This window comes from Dioscorea cayenensis, chromosome 10 (genome assembly GCF_009730915.1).
Source record: "Dioscorea cayenensis subsp. rotundata cultivar TDr96_F1 chromosome 10, TDr96_F1_v2_PseudoChromosome.rev07_lg8_w22 25.fasta, whole genome shotgun sequence".
NCBI lineage: Eukaryota > Viridiplantae > Streptophyta > Magnoliopsida > Dioscoreales > Dioscoreaceae > Dioscorea > Dioscorea cayenensis.
In genome coordinates, this window is record NC_052480.1 from 21924577 (window position 1) to 21952009 (window position 27433).

A 27433-nucleotide genomic window follows, 5' to 3' on the forward strand; every position below is an offset into this window, starting at 1 on the left:
TGGTATTAATAACATTGCTTTACTATGTAAGCAATCTCCTCAATTTTTTTTTTCTTTTCTACTCTAAAAAATAGAGAATAAATGAAAAACATTTACTTTTGTTCCGTAGTTATGGAATTGATTGGCTGAAATATATATTTAACATATTATTTTTAGGACATATTTCCACCCATTAAAGTTTGGCTATGAAAAACAAGATTTTTAAATTATTTAAAATGGAGTTGTTGTGCAATATTTGTAATGTAAAAGATTTTCTTTCAATTTGAAGCTATTAAACACATTACTGATTGATATATAGAGAAAAATATGGGGGAAAAAGGAAAAAGGAAAACAAGTGATAAGGAAATCAATCACAACAACCAATGAAGATAAATGGCATAATTCACACATCAAAACCAAACCATGATAAGATCAAAGTCACCATTGGCCTCATGTCACATCTTCTCTTAACTCTCAATTTCTTCTATCCATTAAGGAGCCTCTTTTCATACATATGAATACATTTCAAACAGTGACCTGCATTAATATTCCATCTTGTTTGCACGCATTTCATGCATTAAAATTAGAAAATTATACAAAAAAATCTAAGAGAAATTATTTATAGAAATGCTTACAAGCTTTTGTTTTTACCAGTCAGTCCTTTTTACTTTTAATACATAATTTAGTGTTTTTTTTTTCAATAACTCTTAAATCTATGTTGTTAGCGAAACCAGTTAATTTTGATTGAAATGCCACGAATTGGCTACAACTAAGGAAGGGAAATCTTCCATCCAGTCACATCCTCTTTTTTGAACATGGTTAAGATGCCAAAAAAATGTTGCACCTCTAAACAAGATTTTTCAATGGTAATTTTTCATTGATTCTAAATTACACTTATATTAGACTTCTTAGTTAACCTTTAATGGGGCTCTTCAATCAACCTTGGATGTGACTTTCTCAATCAACATAGATGGAGAGTGTCAAGAAAGAAAAAAGAAAGAAGAATAGATGGCTATATCAAGCAAGATGGACAATTCCCTTCTCAAACAAATGCTACTTCATTTGGATGAAGAAGTAGAAGAAAAAGTAGTAGAACAAAACCAACTAGAATTATAAGTAGAAGGAGGTCGCTTGTAGCACAAGGAAGGCTTTTTAGTGGTTGTGTCCGTACCCATATCTCAATTATGTATGTGACTGTTATTGCAAGGCTTGGATGGATACCTTTTATAATATTTTGCAAGGTAAAATGAAAAGGAGTTGTGTCTGAGAATTGTCTTAGAGTTCAGTATTTTGATGGGATGAGTTTCAATATTAGATGAAATATGCGACTGTTGGGTTTTTGAAGCTCCTTGGGTGAGAGTGAAGTATTTAGTATTTAATCTCAGGTAATTGCAAGACTATGTTTTCTATTGGCTCTCAGGATAACTTTCAGTGAATGTATAATATTTAGTATATATTCAAAAAAAAATTTTGATCGATATGATGGTTGAGGTGATGAATGGAATAATAGAAAGTCCCTTTTGGGTTGTCAATGGCCTTGTAAATATTGTATTTGTTTGTCTTATTCCCTCAAATTTTATTGTCTTATTTTAAAAGTGGATGTTGTACACATAATGGGTACGCTGAGATGATGTTTTTTTTTCCCTAGTTTACATTTATTTGAAAGTGTTTGTACTTATTCTATTTGGTTTATGATTAGTGAGCATCTTTATATTAACAAGACCATGGATCCATTACCATAAAATTGGTCATTTAACCCATATAACATGCTACCCTCAAGGTCATCTAATGGAACCATAATAGCACCGAGTTCTTCGCAAAGTTTTGACACTGAAATTGCCACAGTCGGTGAATGTTAAGAAACTACACAACATTTTAAGGATTCATTGTGCGGCCTCATTATCAAGCACAATTTTAACTTCCACTTCATTAAAAAAAAATATTAACAATGAGTTACTATCAAATGCACTGTCGCAGGTTATCAGTGGCATGTCTATGCCTTTAGAGAAGGTTACATGACTATGTTTAGAATCAAAACAACACAAGATACACACATGCATTGTAAGGTATTAGTACAACATCTCATCTAAAAGCTTCAAATAAATGGGCCAATTAATAGGTAATTAAAAAAAACTATGGGATTATCCACTATACTGGGTAGTGGACATATAACAGGACATACTGCGTGAGTATGGTGCTTATCTATCATAAAAACAAGCTTGGATGGGTAAAGAGTTTGCATTGAAAATTCTCCATGGACGTGATATAACAAGCTATGATTTTCACATATGGTACGCAAATAAGATGGTTGAAACCAATCCTATCAACATTGTAAAGATTGAAAGGGAAGGCGAACGGTTTAAAAAGTGGTTTTTCTGCTTTTGTGTTTATCTTGATAATTTTAGGAGGGGATGTAGACCCTTGCTATTATTTAATAGAACTCATCTATTGGGGAGATATGGTGGTATCATGTTCTCTGTAATTGGTTAGAATGTTAATGAAAGATTCTTCCATTTAGGATTTGCTATGGTTAATAATGAGACAAATGAGAAGTGGATGTGGTCTATTTTGACTTTAGGTTTGTATTATACGGTGAAGATGACTGGCAAAATCATTACGTTTATCTCAGATTGGTCCAAGGGCATTCCCAATGCCATTGTAGAGTTTTTCCTTCCTCTCCACATGCTTATTGTTTATGTTATTAATAGGGTCACAAGTGTACGTGCCGATCACGTAATAAAGTGTGCGTAAATGCAAATTCTCAGTCTACAGGGAAAAAAGTGAGTACTAGTAATAAATCTAGATCCAAAAAATAGCCTGAAAAGTGTGTGTGAACAAGAGTAAAAGAAAACGAGAAAATACGGAAAATAATAGGAGGAGAATCAAGGAAGAAAGCGATGTCGGGCATAGTATCACTCTAGGGTTATTAAGTACAAGACAATGGTCATCTAAATATGCAATCCTATTTGAACCGAGAGGTTTCCAGAATTATACTAAACCCTGATTTCTCAGGTGAAGAGTAATTGAATAGGTGCATAGTTGATACAGACATCCACACAATCGTATTAATACTCTATGAAACCTCACGTGAGCTAATGACAATCTCTTAAGTAGATAATCTTCCCCAAACAGAAAGAGATTACCCCTAATCCGAATATAGAGTAGAAATACGATTTCTCCTAAAATCCACTCTACATGATTACAAAGAGTACGGAGATTGTGAACAACTCACTCAGGAGAATTGAGGGAGGCGGAGTCTCCAAAGTATCATATACCCAGGCTTACTCATAATTCCCTATAATTGCGGCATGTCTATGCTAGGTGGGTATTTTCTACTCGTCATGTAACACATCAAATATGATAACTAGGGCTTTCGTCTCAGTTAGCAACCAATCATTCTGTCACACCCCGAACCCAGCTCTATGGACCAGGGACGCCAACAAATGGCCGTACATCTACAAGGCCGAAACCAAGTAGGCATACAAGGCCTCAAAACCTGAAAAAAAAAATTAACAACAAGATTATGAGCTTGGGAGCCCAGTAAGTAACCACTAAAAATATCAGGATCACAAAATGTCCAATAATCTTTAAAAACATACAAAATGTAATATAATGAAATAAATATCAAAATGAACCCATAAATCAGAAATGGTTCAAAACAAATTTAATTTATCAAAATAACGAGCATATAAGTCCCCCAAACAACCAATGCCAAAATAAAATATCAGAACTCATTTATTTAAACACGGTGACCCGAGTCAGATTTTAGAACTCATAGGTTTACCCTCGGTGACCCGAGCGAATATCAAAAGCCGTTATTCTTCACCGACGGAGCGGTGCAAAAACTATAGTTTTTTATGTCGAGTGCGTGTCGACACTGGTCGATGTTTAACCCCCGATGACGAGAGTTATTGCATTGTTAATTGAGGGACTACTAATTTCTATACAAAAAAATATATCGTACATCAAAAAAATTATTGTCAACGCGAAACAGTTGAAATTATGTGATCCCATTTTTCTATCAAAAAGTATTCCAATTATATCAAATAATCTATTATTAACTAATGGAATAATCCACACAAATAATAAAAAATTAATTAAATATGGAAATAACCCACTAAAACAAAAAAATATCATTTCCCGATGAATTCAAATAAATTCAATTAATCATGAATTAAACAAATAAACTAATTAAACAAATATACTAATTCAAAATATATATATATATATACACACACCATGAATCCGTATTTTCCTAAAGTAAAATAATAAAAAAATAACTAAAATAATATAGAAATGTTTATTTTCTAAACAATAAAATCCAAATTAACAAAATGATTATATAAACCATTATCGAAAATCAGAATTTGCATATACATATATTTACAGATTTATATGTGGTTTACTTACTTGTCGATCGCTCAAAAACCCCCAAAATCCTACGATATTTCTTCGAGACAAAACCCTTGACGGAGAGACCTATCCCCGTCCTCGCCGCCGGCACCACACACCAAATCAAAAAAAAAATAGGAGAAGAGGGGGAAAAAAACTAATCTCTCCCTCTTCTTAATCCAAACAAAGATCCATAACGAGAGAAACAAAGAGACGGCGACTAGGGTTTTGAAACCTAATTAAAAGATAAGTAAATAAAATTCCGTAACTGCCATCCATGCACAATAAATAAAATAATTTAAAAAAATGTGGGGCCCACACATTCAAACATGCAATTAGATTCAAAGGCTTCACTATCCTGCTTCTTACGACTGCACTTACGAACATACACTACGGTCGTAAGCTCCTCTGGATGGTCCTTACGGGCGTAAGCCTTGCCCGTAAGGTCTTCTGACTTTAATCTGAATCTCCTCTACGGGCATAAGCATACCTGCAAGGTCTTCTAGAATAGACTTACGACCGTAACGATAACCATAAGCTGCCCGTAAACCACCCAGTTCACCTTGTCCTCGTTCTAATGAAATTGAGAGAGCTCCAATTTCATCGTTTTCGGTCTAAAATGCTTCCTTTGGCTCTCCCTCGTATCTAAACACTGTCCTAAGCCTATTAATACAAAACACACTATATTTAGCATCAAATTCCACATTATGGTTCTAATATATGCCGAATGAGTTTACAAATAGATATGAAATATATGAACATTGTACACCCATCAGTCATCTTCAAGTAAACTTATTCAAATCAAATTGTCAACTGGGGAAGGCATTAAAGGATGAATGATGGAGCTTGATTATCAAAGTTGTTTATGTTTTCATGTCTAAATTTACTATAATCTCACACTTTATTTAGTACATCAGAATTCTACATAATATATTTGTTCCTTCAAGTTCTCTAGTAATATAGTTCTTGTATTTTGGACGGTTGGTAGGTTCGAGCTAATGAACATGATGTACGATCGCATGACTAAAGCAAGAAGTGGGATTTTCATATTTTCCATGAGATTCACAAAAAGTTCGAGAAAACAGTAGAGGACAATAGGTGTTTAGTTATAGATTTATAAGATAGAGAATAATTCGAAGTGGTTGACCATTAGGGAAATTCTGTCAATTTATATGGCATAACATGCTCTTGTTAACATTAGGAGGTGTATGAGCTATCATGTAAACATTCGTGTGTAACAATCTTGTAGACAAAGTCAAATGTTCACCATTTCGCAAATGATTACAACATTATTGACCTTCTACCAGCCAACATTTACAAGACTAATATTCCCCATTTTAGATGACGATAACTAATGGACTCATCTCAACTACCCCATCTTGGACCACCTATCTCCAAGAAAAGGCCAAGCTGTGCGCCCTTAGCGCAAGTGGATTGAGTCACAAACATTTGATATGCAGGGTCTGCAATACAGCTAGTGCAATGAAATTAGGCATAATAAGGCGAATTCTAATGAAGTGCTTGTTGAATAACTACATGCAACATACACATTAATTTTTTTATTCTACTTCGATTGTTAGGTGAGTGTATAAAAACAAATCATCACACATAAAAACCATGTTGTCAAATTGTTTCCACAAAATAATAAATAAGAAAAACAAATATTAAACTCTAGCATGCACATTTATTTAGAAAATTATAAACAACACAAATTAAATAAGCTAGATAATAACTAATAATAGCAAATAACATTGTAGAATAATGATAGCAAATGTACAATCTTGAACACTAAAGTAAGATAACAAACAATATTAGAGAATATGAAAAAGGAATTAGTGCTTCTGAATATTGTCGTAAACTGTTAAAGGAAATTCCATTATTCCTGGCACACCTTTTTTCCCTTAAGGGACTCAATCAAGGTAGCAATACATGTTTTTTAAAACCATGTTCATCATAGTATAGGATACTTGGTGTTCTTCCAAAGTGAACCTTCTCCTAGTTCCAATGATTTCATAAAACCAAATAATTACTGCAAGAAAACATCCCCTTAGGAACCCTGTTTTTGAGAACTTCCTTAAATTGCTATCCTTTACACTGCCGATCGTGCTAGTACATCGTCCATGAACCATTTGTGCATGTCTTGTGGCTACACAAACTACGCCAATGATGATAGATCATGTAGTATTAAAGACACATGGGGTGACACATGGCCATGTGAAATTGTCACATGCCCGTGTGGGTGGTCTTGTGTCTTTCCGGCGTTTGGAGTACTATAACAATGGCACTATGAGAAGGTAATGTAGTACGATTCTCTAGCAATCTTTAGAAAGGCATAAGGATGTGTGGAATTTCTACACAGCCGTGTGAGGCTTTCTAAAATGTGGAGATGAGAGTCTTTTCATCAATTTTGCACCTTAAACCCTTTATTTCCTCTTTCATTCCTTCTCATTCTCCTTTACTCTTTGGATGAGAGCTCTTTTGGAGTCCTTCCATTTGCCGCTTAAAAGTTTGGGAGATCATCTCATCCTTTCATTCCCTTGAAGCTAGGAAGGTATGGTTTTATCTTGTTATTCGATTCTTTCCTTGTTTTACTCTAACTTCATCATCTTTGATAGAGTGAAACTAGGGTTTTGTTGGATGATCATGACAAGCTTGATTTTTACTCAATTATTATTATTTGTGAGAAGGTAGGATCATTGATGCAAGTTAGATTCTTCCATTTCTCCTCCATTTGTATTTCATTTCTTGAATGCTAGATCTAGGGTTTTATAATTGTTGAATTGATGAGTTTGGTATTTATCATTCTTGTTCATTGGATTCTAAGAGCTTGAGTGAAGAGTGTGTAACTTATTTTCCTTCAATTTTGTTGAATTTACGGAAATTCTTTGTGCTTGAAATTAGGTGCATTGTAACACTATTGTAGCACTATTGTAGCACCAAAGAGCATTGATTTTTCTCTTATTTCCTTGCTTTAGAATGAAGTTTATCTCCACAGAAATTCTTTGGAAATCATTGGACTCAAGTTTGAGTCAACCTAAGCCTCTACTAGAATTGCATTGCATATAGGTTTAGGGTTTTATGCATATTTTCTTCATGGCTTCATCGTTGCTCATTCTTTTGTTGGTTGGTCTTGTTGGGTGTGTGTTTTGGTTAGGTGGTGAAGGTTCGGCTAGAGGTAAGGAGTCGGCGGAAGAGTAATGCCGTTTGGAGAAATTAATCGCCTACTTTGGGAGTGGGTTAAGTTGAATGCATAACTCTACTAGGATTTTCGAATGATTTTAATCTTTGATGAAACTATTTTATGGCTTTATCGTATTAAATCGATGCTCTAGTTAGTTTGAAATGATTACTATGTTATGGAATTATACAAGTGAAATTTCCAGACATTTGAATGGAATGTTTATGATTTTGCTTGTATTTATGGATGGCAATGGTTTGTGAAACTCTTTGTTCGTATAATTGTATTCTTGGCATTTTGGGATGTGAAAATGATCTCTCATTTATGAAATGCAAAGGTTTGTCCTATATGGGACTATATGACAGGTTTTCACTTGAATTGTATTATTCAAACATCCACCGGGTCTAGACATATACACGAAAGTGTTGGGTTACGGCCTTCATGTTGGACGGGGTGTGGTTTTAATGGTGATGAGGTTCTTTTACCCACTACTACAATAGCGGGTCCTTACAATTTGGCCTAATGGGAGGTGGTGTGGTGGACTCAGCTCATGTTTAGTACCCTCTTTCAGGAGATGCGTATAAGTCTAGACGAGGTATTTCACTGAGAACCCGGAGATCACCATACGGGGTCTTAGTGGGTCAATATCAAGGGTATGAAGACATTGACAGCTCCCAACTTAGCCGTGACAGTGGCTAATGTCGGAGAGGATTTTCATGCTATTGTTTTCAAAATGGCTTTACATTTCAATGTCTGCAAAAACCATGATTTCTTTTAAAGGTTGTTTTAAACCAAAATTGTTATTGTTAGCTTCAGTTGGTGAGAATTTTTCTTATATTCATTTTGGAACCTATAGATATACTTATGTCAATATGTTTATATACTAGAATATTTTGGAGTTATATGTATGTTTATACAAGCTTATGTATTTGAATTTAATTGTTGATGTTTGATATCTTTTTAAAATTACGCCAATCCACTCACTGACTGACTTTAGTTACTCACCCTTCTCCCCTCATCTAGGCTTTAGTATTTAGCGGCGACGCAGCGAGGTGAAGTGTTTAGCAATTGCTTGTTTTATTCTTCTTCATTTCAAATTTTGGTGTATGTTCATTTTTCTTTCGGCATTGTTACATTGTATAAGAAATAAGGATATACTAGTGTTCTTGACTCTATATAAACTTGTATTACTGCATATTCGTTCTTTTTGGAAACCTTAATTGTATTTGTGACTTGCATGCCTTTTTGAACTCCATTGTCAGTTTTATTGAAATTCTTGCTTTCTTGTGCTTTTATTGAACTCCGTACTTGTATAACCCTTCACTTGTGATTTGCGTAGAGCATTGTGTAAAATCTAGAAATTTGTAAGCCTTGCGGCAATTTGATGGTTGGATGGCATGTATCTTTCCTCGGGATTGTCACGGCGGTTGTTGCGTGCCAGTCCTATGGGACGGGGCATGACAGATCATTGACTTAGAAAACTAACTATGTGTGTGTTAAACATGATGTGGGGGTGAAAAGCAATGAACTCATGATATAGACCAACAATGTCACAAAGCTTTTCTTTTCTTGTTTTTTTTCTTCTGCAATAGACTCATTAAAGTTATCATCATACCATCTATATTTTAATTTGTTCCTTTCTCAAAGTATTTTTGCTTAAATTTGTTTAGTGTGCTTATCAAACAATTGCATTAGTGCATCCAGTATATCCCATGCTTGGCTTAAGGCCTCGAAATCCATTAGGTAGCTAAATGGTATTCGTTGGAGTAAATCCCAATGTCTTCATGTCTTTTCTCCTTCAACTTGTGTAGAATGGATATAATTTGTTACGAGTAACACCTTATGTTAATAAGATTCATAGGCTTTGTGGCTTTGTTCCTCTTAACCACACAGAAAATAATTGAATTCAGTTAACAAACGATCCATTCTAGTAACATTTTCATAAAATACATTACAAAAGGCTCTATATTATTTCAAGAGCAAATGAGGTGTTAATTAAAAAACAATACAGTAAGCAAATACTCTAAAATTTAGAAAAGTTCAACAAAAGACAATTTTTAAAACATAAAAATACTGTAAATAATCACAATCACATGAAGATGGTCAAAACAACAAGTAGGATAACTATTAAGTCAAACTACACGTATATCGTTATTGCTACATAAAATTACCAAGTTGCACTCACTCTTTTCTGGAGAGAACCAATCAAATAAATGTTAAAACACTATTGTATAAAACTCATATCATTCAATTAGTAAACATAACACTTGTTATGTACATGAATTTAAGCAACTAACAATAGTGAATAAACATGTACGATATATAAATTAACAAAATTTCCATAAATTAACCAAAGGTGGGCATATGCACGGATGATTATTATCATAAATAATAACATTCCCATCCATTTATTAGCATGAAAAATTTGAACAAAAAATACAACAAACTACCGACATATATATAGAAGATTAGTTGATATAAAGAGTAATACCCATCCATTCTTTGCCATGAACAATTTGGGCAAAAATGCAACAAAAAGTCAGTATATTTATAGAGGACTAATTAATATAACACCTATCCATTCCTTGTCATGAACAATTTAGACAAAAATACGCCAGATTGAAATTGATAACTCCATGAAACTCCATTCATTGTCATAACTTGAAATTTTGGTAAAACCTTAAACAATGCTCTCATTTAACCATTGTTTTATAGTGTCCCTACATTGCACAAAATTTGAGCAAGAAAGAAGTGCTCGCGTTGGATGTCACGGGACCTTCATACCTCTCGAGATCAAGGTTATGGTGGACCTACTTTATAACTGGGTTGCTTTTCCACTTTTCTCTTCAATTGTGCATTTTTTTTTCTTTCTCCTTGAATGGAGATACCTTCTTCATTTGGGCATAACCAAATCAGAACTTAACTCCGCTTAAGAAGAAGAGGGCCCTAGCCTAACAATTTCTTCTATTTCTTTCCTCCCAAAAAAACTTCGGTCATAATTGTGAAAGGTCCGGTGAGGTGACCTTTTCTCTTCCATGAAGGGCACTCTGTGGATAAATGGAAAGAAGAAAAGAGTTTCCAAGGGATGATTAGATGTGACAGTTGACATTTTTGAAGTCTGAATCTTTTATTATAAAATTAACACCGTTATATGCGGGGCATACGGAAAAACTAAAAGGTTATTATTCAAGTAAGAAACTTAGAGGAGGAACCATACAATTTCTTTAAAATCTAACATAAATGGCTTTAGTGGTAAATAAATATATATTTCTTCCCTTAACACAAACATGAGTTAGAAATATGGATTTACTGAATTGTGTTTTTATCTAAAGGTCTTTATAAATAAAAACTCTCAAGTAAAAAATTATAAAATTATTAACAATGATAATTAGATTGCTCCAACTATTAGGTAAGGAGTACAAAAAATTTAAAGCTTTTAAACATGATTATTAGCTCTCTAAAATGCATGTAAGGCCCGTTTGATTGCACTTCAACAATAAATGCTCATTCTATAATTTTGGAGGCACTTTCAACATTAGTTTTGATGGACATAAAATTAAATATGCATTTAATAAGCTTTTAAAGGGTAAACATATCACTAGAGTATAATTTGATTTCATTAAATTATAATTTTCAATTACTTCACTAATTCCTATTTAAATTATTTAGATTATAGAGTTCTATTTGTTAAATAATTAAATTGTAACAATTTTCAATACAAAAGTGCTCGTATAATACAATTACAGTTTTGCATTATAATTTACTTGAAAGTGTTTTGCCTTAAAAAAAATTATCAAAATACTTGTTTTTCCACCTTAGAAGCGTTTATCAATAAGCATATTAGCATATGCATTAAAAAAACAATAATTTTTATTTATTTGTCTATTTATTTATTTATTGTGCATTTACCTATGTCAATTAGCACTTCTCAACAATATGTTAAAGATTTATATAAAAAGGATAAACGCATTTATTCCCTCAATTAATTATTTCATAGATAAATAAATAATAATAATATTAATAATAATAGAATCAGATATTATATCAGGCTAAACCAGTTCAAAAGTGAGTCAATATACAAACCGGTCCATTTAGATTCTAACCTCTTTAGAACGGGCCATGTATTGATATCTCTATTTATATCTACGCAACCCACATGCTTCTAATGGGCTTTTGCGGCCCAACCAAAATTTAATACCTATACTTAGTATTTATTTATTTACTTGAAAAAGATTTTTTTTTTTTTTCAAATTGTGAAAGGACTTTGATACCCTTCAAACTATTATTTAGAAAGATAGTAATTCCCTTCCTTTCCAAGTGAAAGACTGAGAGATCAAATCCCTCTCACAATAGTTGAGGTTTTTTCTCAAGTGAAAGACCGAGGGATCAACTTCGTCTCACAACAATCGAGGTGAGTGGCTTGTCCATATTAATATATATATATAAATTTTGGTCACCTATATTTAAAAAAGTTACTATTTAGTCCCCTATTTTTAGTTTTTGTTACAATTTGGTTATCTGAGCATACGCCATCAACGGCGATCACATGTGGCAAATTACATCAGATATTTATTCTTATAATTGACATTTAAGCTGACATATGCCACGTGTGATCGCCATTAATGATATTTGTTCAAGTGACCGAATTATAATAAAAATTAAAAATGAAAGATTAAATTGTAATTTTCTAAAATTGAGTGATGAGATAGAAACATATGAAAAGGTAAAGGGTTATTTAGATTGTTTCAAAAAAAAAAGTGAGAATTTAATAATCAACTTTTTTCCCTTACAATGAATGTTTTATGTTGCTTTTGAAGAGGAAAAGAGAGAGGTTGCGGTCTCTATGTTAATAATTTTTTATATTTGTTTGTTAGCTTATTTTAATTTGAAAGAGTTTGAGGTTGTGGTTGTAGTGAGGTTGGTGGACCTTTATGATAATAATTTTCAATTTATGTTACTTATATGTTTTTTTTCTGTAATTATGTTAATTTTTTTACCATCAAAAGTGAGAAGCCTTAGTGAAGTATACCAACAACCTCTTGACCTATTGGTACTGAGTTTTTTTTGTGTAAAGTTATCATTTTAGGGAGACCCAAGATCGAAATTTACGCAAGATAAGGGCACGATATTGTTAAGCTTGTAAATGCACTTCACGTCGTTGCACATCCCTGGAGTATGTATTTATGTTAATTTTCAATTTAATAGTTGTCATTCACAGTTTAATAATTCTTGTTGTTGTTAACTAACTGTAAAATACCTTGCTTTTGTTTATATATATATATATAAACAAGCCACAAACCCTTAAATCATTGAGTTAAAAGATATTCGAACCCTAAACCATAGCTTTAGAAGGTGATTGAAGCTTCATTCTTCTATTGTAGAGGTGGCATTAGCATAAAAGTTAATAAATATAAAATTGTACATTTAATATTAAATATGCCCTTATATTAAGAAACAATGATAAATGAGACCATAAAACTAAGTAAAAACCCACATAATAATAAAATAAAACATGTGGTGAAAATTTATCCATACTATTAAAGTATTGTATAATCTGCTCTCTCTTAGAATGTCAAAAAACAAATTTAAATGTTTTTTTTATTACATTTATATTTTTTCTTATTTGTTTATTTATAAGTATCCCAATAGTTTTTATTTTAAAAATTTTTTAATTAAAGGAGTGAAGTTTCTATTGTATATAGAATATTATTTCAAAACCTCCAAAATTGTAAAAACCCAAATACACATTGGAGAAATTTGCCTATATATATAATTTCAGATTGAATATTACCGATATAATTATGTTGTATTGAATGAAAATATAAATAATTTTAATAAAGATAATTAATGTACACTACTCTATGAAATACAAAACCGCCCCAATAGATCTAAAACCTTGTCCCACATCATACAGTTTATTTTTAAATGTTTTAATTTTCGTTAAAATGGCTTACTTTTCATCTCCCATGTAAATAAATTTTTTTTATTTTACTGCATAACATTAGATATTATATATAAAATATAGGGAAATTTTCAAATTTAAAAATAAAAACTATGTGATTTTTTCAATTAAAAAAAACCATCAACAAGCTGTTAATAGTATTTACTCATAAGGTAAAATCATCATTTCATCTAAAAAAACATCTTATTTAGGTATATATATATATATATATATATATATATATATATATATTTAAATCCATTAATCTCTTCCAAAATTTCTATAAATAAAAAAACTTAAATTTCAAAAATCATGTTGTTTTATGCCACAATTTTTTTAAATAAATTTACTATTTTTTATTTTTTGTAAGTTAACATTGTTAAGGGATTGATTGTTAACAATTTTTTTTTATTTTCTTAATTGCAGATACTACATAGTATAAAAATGAAAAACCCTTATTTCTCACAAGAAAAAAATAGTAACCATGTGATTTAAAAAAAATCCCTAGAAAAAGAAAATGAATTATAAATAATTTTTAATTATAAAATTACAATGTACCTTGGCAGTACAACAGTGGGAAAAAAAAGTCAAAATATCAAAACTGGTCTCCGATTATGTGTTTCACTTTTTTACTTCTCAATATAAAACTGCTCTGTCTTTCAGATTTTGCATATTTATATCCTTTTGTCGCCCTCCAATCGACGAGATCCTGTCAGTTTTTAATTCTGCGAGACTCGAGGAACCAAAAAGACAAAAATACGCTAAATCGACGATCAAACGATAGATTTTATATTAGAGACTAAATAATGGACACCGCAAAATAAAAAGATTATTTAGATATTTAAACAAAAAAAACCATAATATTAAAATAAATAAATGAAATAAGATAAACTTGTACTGTGACAGATGCAAAAAAAGAGAGAGAGAGATGAATACATATAAACAAATGGCAGCAGTTTCCTCCCATTTCCTCTCCAAACCTCTCATCTTCCCCTTGTCCAAGAGGATCTTTTCCACAACAATGGCTTCTAGTTCCTCTTCTCTAAATTTCTGTCCTCCTTTGAAGACCATTGACTCCCATCTCCATGTTTGGGCTTCTCCTCAAGAGGTACCAAAAGAATTATTTATGTGTAGTCATTGAAGCTAGAAAGTTGGTTGCTTTTCTGTTTTCTTGAGTTCTTGATTTCTTGATATTTTTTTTTTTTTTAATGGTGATGTAACAACAGGCTGCTGATAAGTTCCCATATCATCCAGGCATGGAGCCTCCAATCCCTGGAGATGTTGACCTCTTGCTCAAGGTGATCAAGTTTACATTTTCTTCAATTTTTGTAGAGAAATATTAGTCTTATGTTTTGTTTTCTGAATAATGTGAACAGGAATTTTTCCTCCTGTTGTTTGTGTGGGAATTATTTACAAGTTTTAGTTTTGTTGAAATATTAGTCTTGGGTTTATATTTTATAGCTCAGTTACTCTGCTGAAGATGAAAAATCTGACAAAGGGGGGAATTTTTTTGTCTGTTGTTTGTGTGGGAATTGTTTTCATTTTTTTCATTTTTTTGAAATGTTAGGCTTGAATTTGTACTCCATAGCTCACTCATTCTGCTGATGTAGAAAAATCTGGACATGGGGGAATTTTTTTTCCCCGTTGTTTGTGTGGGGCTTGATTTTTGTTGAAACATTACTCTCGGATTTGTATTCTATATAGTTCACTCACTCTGCTGGAGAAGAAAATTCTGAAAAAGAGGAATTTTTTTCCTGTTGTTTGTGTGAGAATTGTTTCCAAGTTTTCATTCTGTTGAAATATTAGTCTTGGATTTACATTCTATAGTTCAGTTACTCTGCTGAAGAAGAAACATCTGAAAAAGGGGAAATTTTTCGTGTTTTTATTGTTCCGAGATGAGATTGTTTGGTTAATGGGAGCTTTCGTAGAACATGATTCCATTATTTCTTGCTAGAAATGTATAATGGTGGGAACAGAGAATTGGATAAATGTCAAATTTTGTATCTATTATATCTCATAGTTTGATTTGAACAATGTCTAAATCCATTTGACAGATGATGTGTGTTTTATCATTTCTTCTTTGAATAAGAAAATATAAGCTTTTCTTCTTTGAATGAGATATAATTAGGAACGATTCTTTGATATGAATTTGTCTGTTATTTTTCAACTTTGTAGTATTTTGATCTAGTTTGTGTTTTTCACTCTTGTAATTCTTATCCAATTTTCTCAAAAAATTTTAGAAAGTAGCATTTTGTGGCAAGAGATCATTATGAAGATTTGTCAAAGAAATTATTCCATTGAATTTTCTCTTCTTTCTCCATCTAGTGTATGGAAGAAGCAGGAGTTGATGGAGCTGTTATTGTGCAACCAATTAATCATATGTTTGATCATTCTTTAGTGACAAGGTCAGTTCCTTTCCTGATCAATATCAGAATTTTATACTCTACAAATTGAACTCATCTTCATATTTGTCTGTTCTGTTTTTCCTTCTGATGTCAGTGTGTTGAAGAGATATCCAACAAAATTTATCGGCTGTTGTCTTGCAAATCCTGCAGACGATGGTAGTGGAGTTGAGCAGATCGAACATCTTGTTTTAAAGGTCATTGAGAAAACAGTCTTAGCATATAACAAGCACTTTGTTTTCTCAAGACAAGATCTGACATGTGATTCTTCTCTTTTCGCAGGACGGATATCGTGCTGTTCGATTCAACCCATACATATGGCCTTCTAACCAGAAGGTATTACAAATACTTCATTTGTGAAATACACTGAACAATAAATTATCCCTTGAATTCAATTTGAGTGACACACCTGAGCAGATGTCCAATGAAATTGGGAAGGCCATGTTCTCTAAAGCAGGAGAACTCGGTGTACCAGTGAAGATCATGTGTATGAAGGTAGTTTGATGTATATATATATATATATACTGTTCTCATTTAAGAACTTTTTCCTTGATAACTTCTTGTTCTTGTGCTGCATTTATTCCTACAAATTCAAGTAAGTAACACAAGTTCATGTTTCTGCAGGGCCTTGGTCTCCATATTGCAGACATTGAGGAGCTTTGTACGAGTTTTCCATCGACAGTTGTTTTACTAGATCACATGGCATTCTGCAAGCCACCATTGTGAGAAATTTCTGATATGAGATTGTCAGTTAATTAATCGATCGCAAGGTGATTGATTTACACTTCTGATTGTTCTTGATGCAGAAATGACGAAGAGAGCAAGACTTTCTCGGAGTTGCTAAAGCTATCTAGATTCCCACAGGTAATGTATTGGTTCTCTCGAAAACATTCTAATGCTATCTTGATAACTTCTTACATTTTTGATTGATTTTACGATTTCCTCTGCTTCATAAGATTCATATATTCTTACAATTATACTCCAATTGCAACTCGATGCCACCCAAGAATTCGATATTGACTTAGAACCGTGATGATTATCGATCGATTGAAACAGGTTTATGTAAAATTTAGTGCTCTTTTTCGCTTATCAAGAAGCCGATTTCCATACTATGATATAACTGAGCTTTTATCACAAGTGATATCTAGTTATGGAGCTAACCGCGTCATGTGGGGAAGGTAAACTCATTTATCTTTGTTAGATGACAAATTAAATACATATTATGTGAGTCCGAATCAATCCAAAAACATCAATTATTTTCTTATCATGTCGGCTTTGGTGCAGTGATTTTCCGTATGTTGTTCCTGAGTGTGGTTATAAAGACGCGAAGGAAGCTGTATCATTGATAGCTGATCGGATTTCTTTGTCTTCGTCGGAGTTGGAATGGATTCTTGGCAGAACTGCAATGCAAGTTCTTCAATGTTCATGGAATGTTTCAGAGATAGTTTGAAAAGCTTGTGGAAGGATTGTAAAGATGGATTTAAGTTGTTTTTAAATGAAAAATCAATTTAGTTTTGTTAATTTAATATTTTATAATTTCATTCAATTTTGATTCCATCATTTGGTAGTTACTAATAAATCAAACGTGCTATAAATCTGTGCAATTGTTTATATTTTTCAATAAACTATATTCTACATACAAGTTTTATTAAATCCTATGACAATATTAAATACAATTTACATAATTCCAATGTTTCCAGCAAATTAATTTGAAATTTATGCATAGAAAAAAACAAGAAGTTTGATTGAACACAACTGGAAGTTTTGCTTTGGATTTTGAAAATTGAGAATCAATATAAATTTCTGTTTTTTTTATAAAAAAAAAATGTAAACTGCATACAGAATAGACATGCAGAGTCAGTGACCTGAATTTTGAGCTATTTCATTGCAAGAGTTCTTCAACTTCTACCTGCAAGACTTATTTCTAAATATAACCACACTGAGCAAACTCACAAACAGGGGCTCAAAACTCTCAAAACCGAACCCGCTTTGCAACCGATGAAAAAACGAATATGAATAAAACCTAGAAACTATACAAGAACCTGTACAGTCAATGGAAAGAAAGACGAAGAAATGCACAAGTATACACAATGAAAACCTAGTCATTGAGACGGTGAATCTCGCCCTTCAACCTGCGGTTGCTTTGCACCTTGAAACCAAGAAGGGATGGATCGATTTGCTTCCCTTTTTTACCTTTCTTTTTGGTATTCTGGGCCGAACCAGTATCCTGGGTGTCTGTATTAGTATTATACTCAGAGGCGGCGGTTTTCCGGGTGCTCTTTAGCTTGTCGACGAATGAGGCCTGCTTAGCGCCATCCTTGCCTGCAGCTGGAGTTTCTGGAACTGGGGATGGTGAACTTCTTCTCAATTGTTGTCTTCCATCTATGTCATGGATTTAATGCAAGGAAACATTAGAGTTTCTTTAAATAAGTAAAGAGAGATGATACAAAGCCGATTTGCTAATGATTTTCCAATGGGAGATGACTAGTGAAAAGAGAAAATGAATGTCACCAGCTAAAGAGAACCAACAAGTCGAGATTGATTCTTGAATTCGTTTAGTGGCAAGAATAATGTCAAACATTCAAAAAAACATACCTTCAGTAGAAGAGAACTTGGACAGATTTATCTGTCGGGTTTGCTGATTAAAAGACAGCTCTGAGGGAGAAACTCGAGAAGCTAAAATTTGGGGTTCTTGTGATAACTTCATCAAAGAATCGCCACCCTCTTCCACAGGAATTGCAGGAACCCTAACAACAAAAATAAAAACCAAGCACAAATGCAAAGCCATTCTCAGTCTAAGCTAAGTATTGAAACATAAACTTGGTAAATTTATGAGAAATTCATGCACTGTCTTACTACTCAAGCATGGGTTCCATAAAATTCTACAACCAATCAAATAGAACAGTGTGCCCAAGTCAAAATTAAAGATCAATGTGCCATATATTCAGAAAGAATATTGAACAATGGCAATGTAGATTTGTGTCTGGTAAAAAGTGAGATCAGAGATGGGAAATTAGTACCTTTTGATAACCCTATCTCTTGCAAAAGAATTATCCGCTCCCACTCCATTGTTAGAGAAGCTCAAACTTCCACCTGCACAGTGAACTATTGAATCATATCCACCTAGAAAACAGTAAAAAAAAATGGCATTACTTTCAAAGAAATGTTTTGCATTTACCAGACTTGCTGACCGAAGCATGTCTGATGGATGCATTATCTTCCAGCACTCCATGATTCGCGTAAGAGTTGCGAACTGGTTCAACCCTACTATCTGGAGGGTCACTCTCAAAAGCTGCTACCTTAACAAGCTCATAGTCATGCTTCTTTCCATTAATTCCACTCAAAGGTTCATAATTAAGAACCTTAGAATCATCTATCACCTCATCAGAACCATTTCTAGTAAACATACTCCCTTGATACTTAATAAAACTCTCAGGAACAGGAGAGAAAGCAAATCCCCCATGAGTCTCAATTCTATTAGTATGATCTTCTAAATTTGAATTCATCAACTGCCCCTTTGGTGAATGGCCAATACCTTGATGTTGAGAATTACGCGTGAAAACTCGATCTTGAAGACGACGAGAATGATCTATAGCAGAACCAGATAGAGGCCAGGATGCTTCGTTGGTCTCGTATGATGGCAAAGCAGCACTATTGATAAATCCTGGATATCGTGAAGATTGAAGACCCAGATTTTGCTGAGGCAAGTTGTTCGAACTTGGTCTTGAAATTCCATCATTTCCAGTAAATGGTGCCCAGGAATGTGCATCCTCCACATGATGATTAAATTTAAAATTCATACCTCTATTCTGATGTTTGTCTTCCAATGACAATTGATTGAGTTGTAATCCCACCGTGTTCTGTGGCATGCCTTCATTTGAATCAGACCATTGTCTGTCTATTAATTTTTGGTGGAAAGGAACAGCAGAAGGAAACCGGGCCATCTTAGCAGAAGAGAGGGTCTCATCATGTAGCCCATGAATACCTTGCCTGTCAAGTTGTGGTAAAATATTCACAAGATCTGTATTCGACCTAAGAATATTTTCTGACGGATTAATTCTTTCAAATGACTCTGAATTAAGTCGATATGGACCTTGTTGGGCTCCTTGATGTTGAAGGAAATCTAGTGGGCTAGGTCCTGCAGAACGAATATGCTGTGGATAACTAGCTGCCCCAACAAATTGCCCATGTTCGTTAACTGAACAAACCCCACCACTACGTCTATCTTCCTCCACATCAGGCCATGACAGTAAAGTTTTGGTGAATTGCTGTCTTTGTCGCTGCTCCTGTTGAGGGTCAAAACGAAGATGTTCCATTGAGTGCATCTCCCCATGATTGGCATGGGGTACAGCCTGAAACAGATCTTCAATGTGCTCATCAAGGTTATGCCCAAGTTTTGCTTGGATAAATCGGTCAATGGATGGATCATGTTGCCTCATAACAGGGGGGTAACACTGTTGCATTTCGTGCAAATGAGGCTGCCTAGACAGAAAGTTTAGCATGTTTCCCTCCTTTAGTGGATTGATATGTGATGCTTGAAATTCAGGAATACACGACTGCTGATCCATCAACTGCTGGTCCATCAACTGCTTCAGAACTATTTGTTTTTGCTCTTCGCGTTGCTGATGTTGTAAACGTTGTAGAAGTTGAAATTTGTAATGACGAACCTGCTGTTGATCACAGAGTTGTTGCAGGTGGAATTGCTGAGTGTGCATCTGCTGATGACATGGTTGCTGCAGCTGCTGCAATTGCTGAATGTGTTGCTCTTGATCTGATTGCTGCTTCAGATACTGCAATTGCTGAATCTGCTGCTTGGGTTGGGATCTAAATTGCAAGAGATGCTCCCCATCAACGTGGCCTTGATTTTTGAACAGGTTGTCTTGCAAAGAACCATGAACCTCATCAGCATAGGTTCCAGTCAAATGCAGTCCTTCATGAGGGAACATGAGCCCACCACATTGTGGAAGCTGTGTGTTCTGAAACAGCTGGCTTAGAAATCGCTCTTTAAAAGAAAACTGGTTCGCTTGCAATTCCCTGTTTTGCAATCGGCTCTCATGAAGCGCATTATAAGCAGCATTTGAACCACTCCCTGCGCTAAACTTACCAGACCATGCATCATGAACAGAGAAGTCACATGCTGGATCCAATGATTCCTGTCTGTAGCCAGCAAAATAACCCTCTCCACCTGTTGCAGGACAGAAAATATTTTCCCTGTCACTAAGGTCAGATAAATTTGATGAAAGCGGGCCCTTGGAAATTGCTCCTGTCAGCTCAGACCACAATAATCCAAGAGGATGTAAATCACCATCCGCTATAACGTTCAAAGAAGATTCATCCAAATCATTCCCTTGTATATAGTTTGCTTTAGAACTTGTGGGAAGATTTGGGAGGTTATCAGCAAGCTTCTCTGTGGAACTCTCTGGTCTAGCTAAAGATCTTCCAGGATACAATACTACTGCAGAGATCAATAAACTATCAGAATAGGCAACTTGAATAAAGGAGAAAGAAAAAAAAAACACCAGCACAAACAAAATATCCAAAGGAAAGCCAATTGCAGAAACCATAAAACTAACCTTCAACATCTTGATCAGCAGATTCATGGAAGTTCTGCTTTCCAGTGCTAACAATATCTGTAGTCTCTGAAAGAGAGAGTGGCAACATTTCATATTGAGGATTAACAAGATCATCAGGCTTACAGATTCCTGGTTGAACCTCAGGCTCTGGTGAAACAATGGATATCCTGTGTTGGCCTTTTGTCACACCAGCATCAATGAAACCAGATGGAGTGCTGCTCCCCAGGTTGATTGAATCTTCTGATGCATTGCCAGTAAGAGCTGAAGGAGTTAAATATGGCATAACTTCTCCAAGTCTCATGAATGGCGAACCTTCCGGAGAATCTGATAAGCACACAAGCAAGTCTGCATCAAAAAAACCTTGTTCAAACCATGAGACAATATCAACACCTAGAAAAGGTCCTTGAATATCTCCTTGGGGGTCCCGATAAAACAAACTCAGCTCATGGGGAGTATGTTGTCTGGATTGCTTTGTTTCATTGTTGATGTTCTGATGATGTAGGTCAGATTGAGAAGTCTTCAGGATAAAGGATGTATCAAGTAAACATTTTGAATCATCAGGCAGAATAGAAGCATCATCAATGGGCAAATCTGAGTTCATGTCTTCAAACTTAGCATCCTTGATAAGAGAAGGATCTGCCACATGTCCATCAGCATAGATTGAACTCATTTGACAGACTGCCTGCTCAGGCTCAGTTTGATTGCAGCCTGGCAAAGCAATATTATGGTGACCAACTTCCTCAACAACAGATAAACTTCGTGCCACCAGGGACTGCCCCATTGATCTCAGCTTTGCATTTGTCCTGGTCCAAAGCTCTTTCTGAAATAGCAGAATAATTAATTTCATGAAAATATAAAAGGATACTGCATCTACAGTATTTAGACAATATGCAAAAAACAACAACAACAACAGCAGAGACAAAGAAAGACTCATCATATGCAAATTCTATGTATGTGCATTACTAATATTTCATTACAAGTAATACTGGTAGCCAGATACTGATTGTCCCAGGTTTAAAGCAAGAAAACAGTCCATCCACATTCAGGGTTAAAGCTGTGCACATTACATTTTCACAATTCACGGAAGTAGGCAGGATACACTGCACTACCAATATAAGCACTATAACTAGGAAACTTAACCAACCTGCTTCAGTTGGTTGATAAAAGAGGTAGAACATCCATACAAATGATTCACTGTATCAGACTGTACTGGACTCCTAGTAAGTGAACATAATCTAGAGCAACTTGAAAAATATGCTGAATTGCAGACACAAAGAAAAAAAGTCTAAATTCTTACCCATCTCCTTTTTATCAGCTCTCCCAAAGTTGTATTTAGTTGAATCAGAACACACTTCACCGCCGATGATACTCCCATTCCAAATGCCATCTAAGAGTGCCTGTCAGCCACATAATGCAAACAAAGATTCAACAATGAGGCCAAGGGTACAGAAATTCTCTAAAGGTATGGTCAGACATGGAAAACAAGACAACTCACAAAGCTAAAAGAGCAAACATGGAAAGATTGAATGAACGGGTGTGTATATATATATATATATATATAAATGTGATCATTTTTGCAATCTACTTTCCTAGGGACTTTTCTCCTCTTGCAAAGCATAATATAAAAAAATTCATGGCAATTCATCATAAACCATGAATAATATTTAGGCACAAAAGCAGAAAAACATAAGTTACATGATGTTGTGATTATACCATTAAAAATATGAGGGCAGTAAGATGCTTGGAAATTGACTACAAAGAAAAAGAAAAGGGAAACAAATAGAAGTTTCCCACATTGAGAAATTAGAATCTACTTAGCTATCTCATGTACAAATAAATGCATACAGAGAGCACACAAGGTAAATTACAAAAGTTTAAGGCAGAAGAGTTGCCACAAAACGCTGTCAACTCATTTGGAAATTTTCTCTAGCTCTTAATAGAATTATTACAAGAAAAAGGAAACAACAGCTAATCAAGAAAGGGGAAGAAGTCAAATATCAATAATAAATCACATATGATGAAAGCAATTGGATATTATTCCTACCAGTTCTTCTGCATCAGGGGAGACAAAGGCCAGCGGTTGAATAGAGCTTGATCCAGTGATTGAAGGAACATCTTCAAGGCCCACAGTAATATTATCACTAAAAGCCAAATCCTTTTGCTTATATATATCAAGGAGTTTTCCCCGAGGGTAACGGAATATCTCAGTACATTGACCAGATTTTCCATGCAAGTCAATCTTATTGTCACATGCAGCACCAATAGGACCAGCACCAGAGACTCTGCTGTCAGAGGTCCTTGAACAATTTGACCTCCCCCTTCCGAAAGTAAACCCAACAATTGAGCCCTCCCCACGCCCTCCTAAGGCAGCACGATGAGATGAGGTCACACCTGAAACCACATCTTGACGATGGCGTGGCCTCCATTTATCACGAGAGTCAGATTCAGGAACAAGACGATTGGTTCCAACAGAAGATTGCTTTTCTGCACAAGCATCCTCCCTATCCTGATCCTTCCTTCTCTCATATCGAGAGTCTTTCTCTTTTTCTTCAGAACCCCAACTAGACATCCATTTGCTGTCTCGACGAGAATCATGTCCAGGAGTACGACTTGTCACTTCAGGGAGCCGATCAGATGATAAGGAACTTCTTGAATCAACAAATTCTCTAACAGGAACATTGTCAGAGCGGCGCTCATTTTTTCGGTGGCCATTATCTTTATCCCCTTCCTTCTTGCGTTCTTTCCGACCAAGTAACCCAGTTTCCCTCTCCTCTTCATGCCAACAGTGACTACCAGTATCTGGTACATTCCTTCTCCAATCTTTCTTCTGATATGACCCATCCAGCCGCCAGTTATCCTTCTAAAATAAAACAAACAAAAAAAAAATACACCCAAAGAAAAAGTGTCAGACAGCATTCTGGTAACAGACAAGTGGCACTGAAAAGTAAAAAAGCAATCAAAATATAGTATTATTTAAAAAAAAAAAAAATCAATCTCAAAGTTGCAGCATCATAAAAAAGAAATAAAAGAATAACAAAAGAACCAATGATCCTTAAAAACATCAAAACACAAAATGATGGTAAAAACATTTTTAAAATGATAAGAATAGTTCACTAATCCAGTCAAGATTGATATAAGTTAAGTTCCTAGATGGGCACCTCAATGACATAAACACACCAATAAACGTAGATATCGGTTCCAACAAAGAAGCATGTGCAAACACATGATTGAACCTGAGATAAGAAAATTTTCCTCCTAGAAACAGCATTGAGTACATCTTAAACTATAAAGAGCAGGTTTTTTTCCGCTTACTTTGAGAAAAACCACAGATCTTTCACAATGGGTTGCAAAAGTATTCCTTAAAAGAAAACTCAACCTGTCTTTAGGTAAACCCAGACTACTTTCCTGACCAAGCTTCAATATAACAACAGACTCAACCATAACCATCAACATGGCTAGAGCTCAGGTTCTGCATCATTTGATCCTTAAGTTCTGTGCCATTTCAAAGATGACCACTTCAGAATTGCCAATATGTTAAAAAGGAATTTTTCTTGCCAGTCGACAACTTAAATGACTCAAACAGATCAAATGCATGCCAAGACAAGATGGTCAACACGTCCCAGGAATGACATAGCAAGCACTTACGTAACAAAAAAAAGGATATTGGTAAGGGTAGTATGAGAAGTCATCACTTTTGAAAGTTACTAAAAAAGTGTACTTGAATATTGGCCAATTCATGGCACACCAACTACAGCAGCCAAAAGTGGTCTAAGAGACCCATAACAATCTACGGAACTCTAGGTTTGAGGAGATCTAACTTTCAAGAAAGCTAAGAACAGAAAATTGTCGGTGCATGCAAGAATAAAAGGCAAATAGCCTAGAACATTGTCGCTAGCTAATTGTCATATTATAAAAAAATGCTAATACTCCCACAAGGATCAAGAAGCTTTGCCATGGTTTTAGAACATAAAATAAACCAGAGAATTACTACGAGCACAAAATTTTTTTGTCAAACTATGTTTCACAAAATGAAAAACCTAAATAAAAGTGGATGATAGTTGCATCAGTAGATAAATCATCAAATAAACTGCGAATCTACTTTAAGAGACAAAGTGAACAAACTTTCTATATGACATTGCTTCAGCATCTATATGAAAAAATACACACTATCTTACCACAGATGCAGAACTCCAGCTCTTGCTATCATTAGGTTTCGCATGGAGCCACTGGGGAGATAAAGGAATAATGCTGTCCAAATTTACTTGATCTGCCCATCAAACAAAAACCAATTTTTCAATTAATGATAACAAAATAAAGAATACTGAAAGTAGATACAAGGCCATCAAACAGTTAACCAAGCATACATGCTTGAATTTCATTAACTACGTTTCTTCTGGGAAAAAAGGCGACAATCATGACTCAAGAACAATTACCTCTACTTTCAATAGCAGGCCCCAGAATCCCTTTTGTCTCCTCGTTGCGTTCAGATGGATCAACTGATAAGCAAGTGAACATTAATCAGCATTATCAACTAACACCACAATATCACAAGAACAACAACTATGACCAAGATTATTAAAAAAAGCATCTAATTGAGAAGAAAGTCGAAATATTTCCACACCAAAACCAATCAAAGCGAACGAAATCCTAAGCAAATAAAAGAGAGAGAGAGAAATCAAAAGATCCATAAATATCCGAAGAAGGGAAAAATCAAGCAGCAGCAAGATGAGCAAGAAAGCGAATAGAAGAGAAGAGAACAAGAATGACATACCCCGGAAGGCCCGGCCATTGGCCGGGGGCATCAGATCGAGCTTGCCGTTCACCATGGGAACGGCGGCGGGGTATGAGGCGATCAAGGGAGGCAAGGATCTCGAAGAACGGATTGGATGGCAAGATGGAGAGGATCAAGAAGCTAGGGTTTGAAGAAGATAGCGAGGGTTTTGATGGCCAGAAGAGCAACAAAACAGTGGGTTTTTTTTGGAAGAGAAAAGGCTTGAACTTTTTTGGTTTTGTTTATCTATATATATATTAGGGTTTTTTACATTTACCTCCTTGGGATAGTGGGATATTTATATTTTGCAAAAAAGTCTCAAATTTCTTTATAATTACATAAAATCTTTGTAAAAATATGCGTATTAGCCCACACTAAACTAAGAATAAGATTATAAAAGGCTTTTTCTTATGTTTTTTTAATAAAAGAGAAAGAGAAAAGGGAAAAAGTAAAGAAATGAAGAATTAAAAAGTAAAAGGGGGGCAAAAGATAAAATTGAAAAAGTAATTTTAATTTTTAAAATTTGAAGGGTGATTTTAAAAAAGACTTTGGAACTGATTGTGTCAGAAAGTACATTAAAGAATATTCTGTATATCCCTGGAATTTTTTTTAAAATTTGGAAAAAAAATATATACATATCTTTGTTTAGATAAGGATTTGAAGAAGTTATTGTTTAAATAGATAAAAAATAATAATAATTTATTATTATTTTTTAATTGGTAGATTGAATTAGAAGAATATTTTTAAAATTTTAAAAAAAGCATGGATAAAAAAATAAAAAAGAACCATGATCAAAGGGTGGCGGTTTATCCATAATTATAAAAAAATTAAAAAAAAAAATGAAAAAGGAGAGACATTAGAAGAAATAAAAATGGGAAAGATGGGATTCTGGCCAGGTCACCTTTAATTTCACTTTTGCTTGAAGCTCGGCGGTTTGACTGAGCGCGCAAAAATAAATGTAAGCGAGACTCTGTTGGATGAATGTTTAAACAAGACATGCCGCACAGCAAACAAACTCTAAGTTATGTGGTTTGATTCAATCAAAATCAATTCTTCTTTCGATTAAGAAGTTCTATAAATCAATTGATAATCCCAATCCGGAATAAAATTTTTTTGGAGTGACCCAAACTATACCTGAATTTCATTTTGCCAGTCAGCGGTTTTGACCCCAGAAATTAGCTGGGTAACTACGGTGAT

The 27433-nt window shown here is 34.3% G+C and overlaps 2 protein-coding genes across 2 annotated transcripts; one reads left to right on the forward strand and one right to left on the reverse strand.

The window, feature by feature from the left end:
• Positions 1-14406: 14406 nt before the first annotated feature.
• Positions 14407-17376, forward strand: LOC120270119. The gene is made up of 10 exons (XM_039277137.1): positions 14407-14598; positions 14717-14788; positions 15816-15895; positions 15990-16089; positions 16175-16228; positions 16310-16387; positions 16517-16614; positions 16699-16756; positions 16949-17070; positions 17177-17376. Exons 1-10 carry the CDS (start codon positions 14419-14421, stop codon positions 17340-17342), a joined length of 1008 nt encoding a protein of 335 aa, XP_039133071.1. The 5' UTR covers positions 14407-14418; the 3' UTR covers positions 17343-17376.
• Positions 17377-17753: 377 nt separating this feature from the next.
• Positions 17754-26442, reverse strand: LOC120270372. The gene is made up of 11 exons (XM_039277369.1): positions 26237-26442; positions 25899-25961; positions 25641-25732; positions 23510-24325; positions 22763-22862; positions 22610-22674; positions 21466-22285; positions 19071-21347; positions 18913-18985; positions 18488-18639; positions 17754-18274 (listed from the first exon to the last, which is right to left on the reverse strand). The coding sequence occupies exons 1-11, from the start codon at positions 26289-26291 to the stop codon at positions 17991-17993; spliced, it is 4797 nt and encodes a 1598-aa protein (XP_039133303.1). The 5' UTR covers positions 26292-26442; the 3' UTR covers positions 17754-17990.
• Between the last annotated feature and the right edge of the window lie 991 nt (positions 26443-27433).

Bases quoted from the DNA above. Each gene is read 5' to 3' on its own strand.
- LOC120270372 (XM_039277369.1), bottom strand. From the start codon at position 26,291: ATGGTGAACGGCAAGCTCGATCTGATGCCCCCGGCCAATGGCCGGGCC. The intron at 25,733-25,898 runs GTAATTGTTCTT...TTTGATGGGCAG, and splicing joins GCCTGCTATTGAAAGTAGAG to ATCAAGTAAATTTGGACAGC. The intron at 18,640-18,912 runs GTACTAATTTCC...TTTTGTTGTTAG, and splicing joins AGAGATAGGGTTATCAAAAG to GGTTCCTGCAATTCCTGTGG.
- LOC120270119 (XM_039277137.1), top strand. From the start codon at position 14,419: ATGAATACATATAAACAAATGGCAGCAGTTTCCTCCCATTTCCTCTCC. The intron at 16,229-16,309 runs GTATTACAAATA...ACACCTGAGCAG, and splicing joins TATGGCCTTCTAACCAGAAG to ATGTCCAATGAAATTGGGAA. The intron at 16,615-16,698 runs GTGAGAAATTTC...TTCTTGATGCAG, and splicing joins GCATTCTGCAAGCCACCATT to AAATGACGAAGAGAGCAAGA.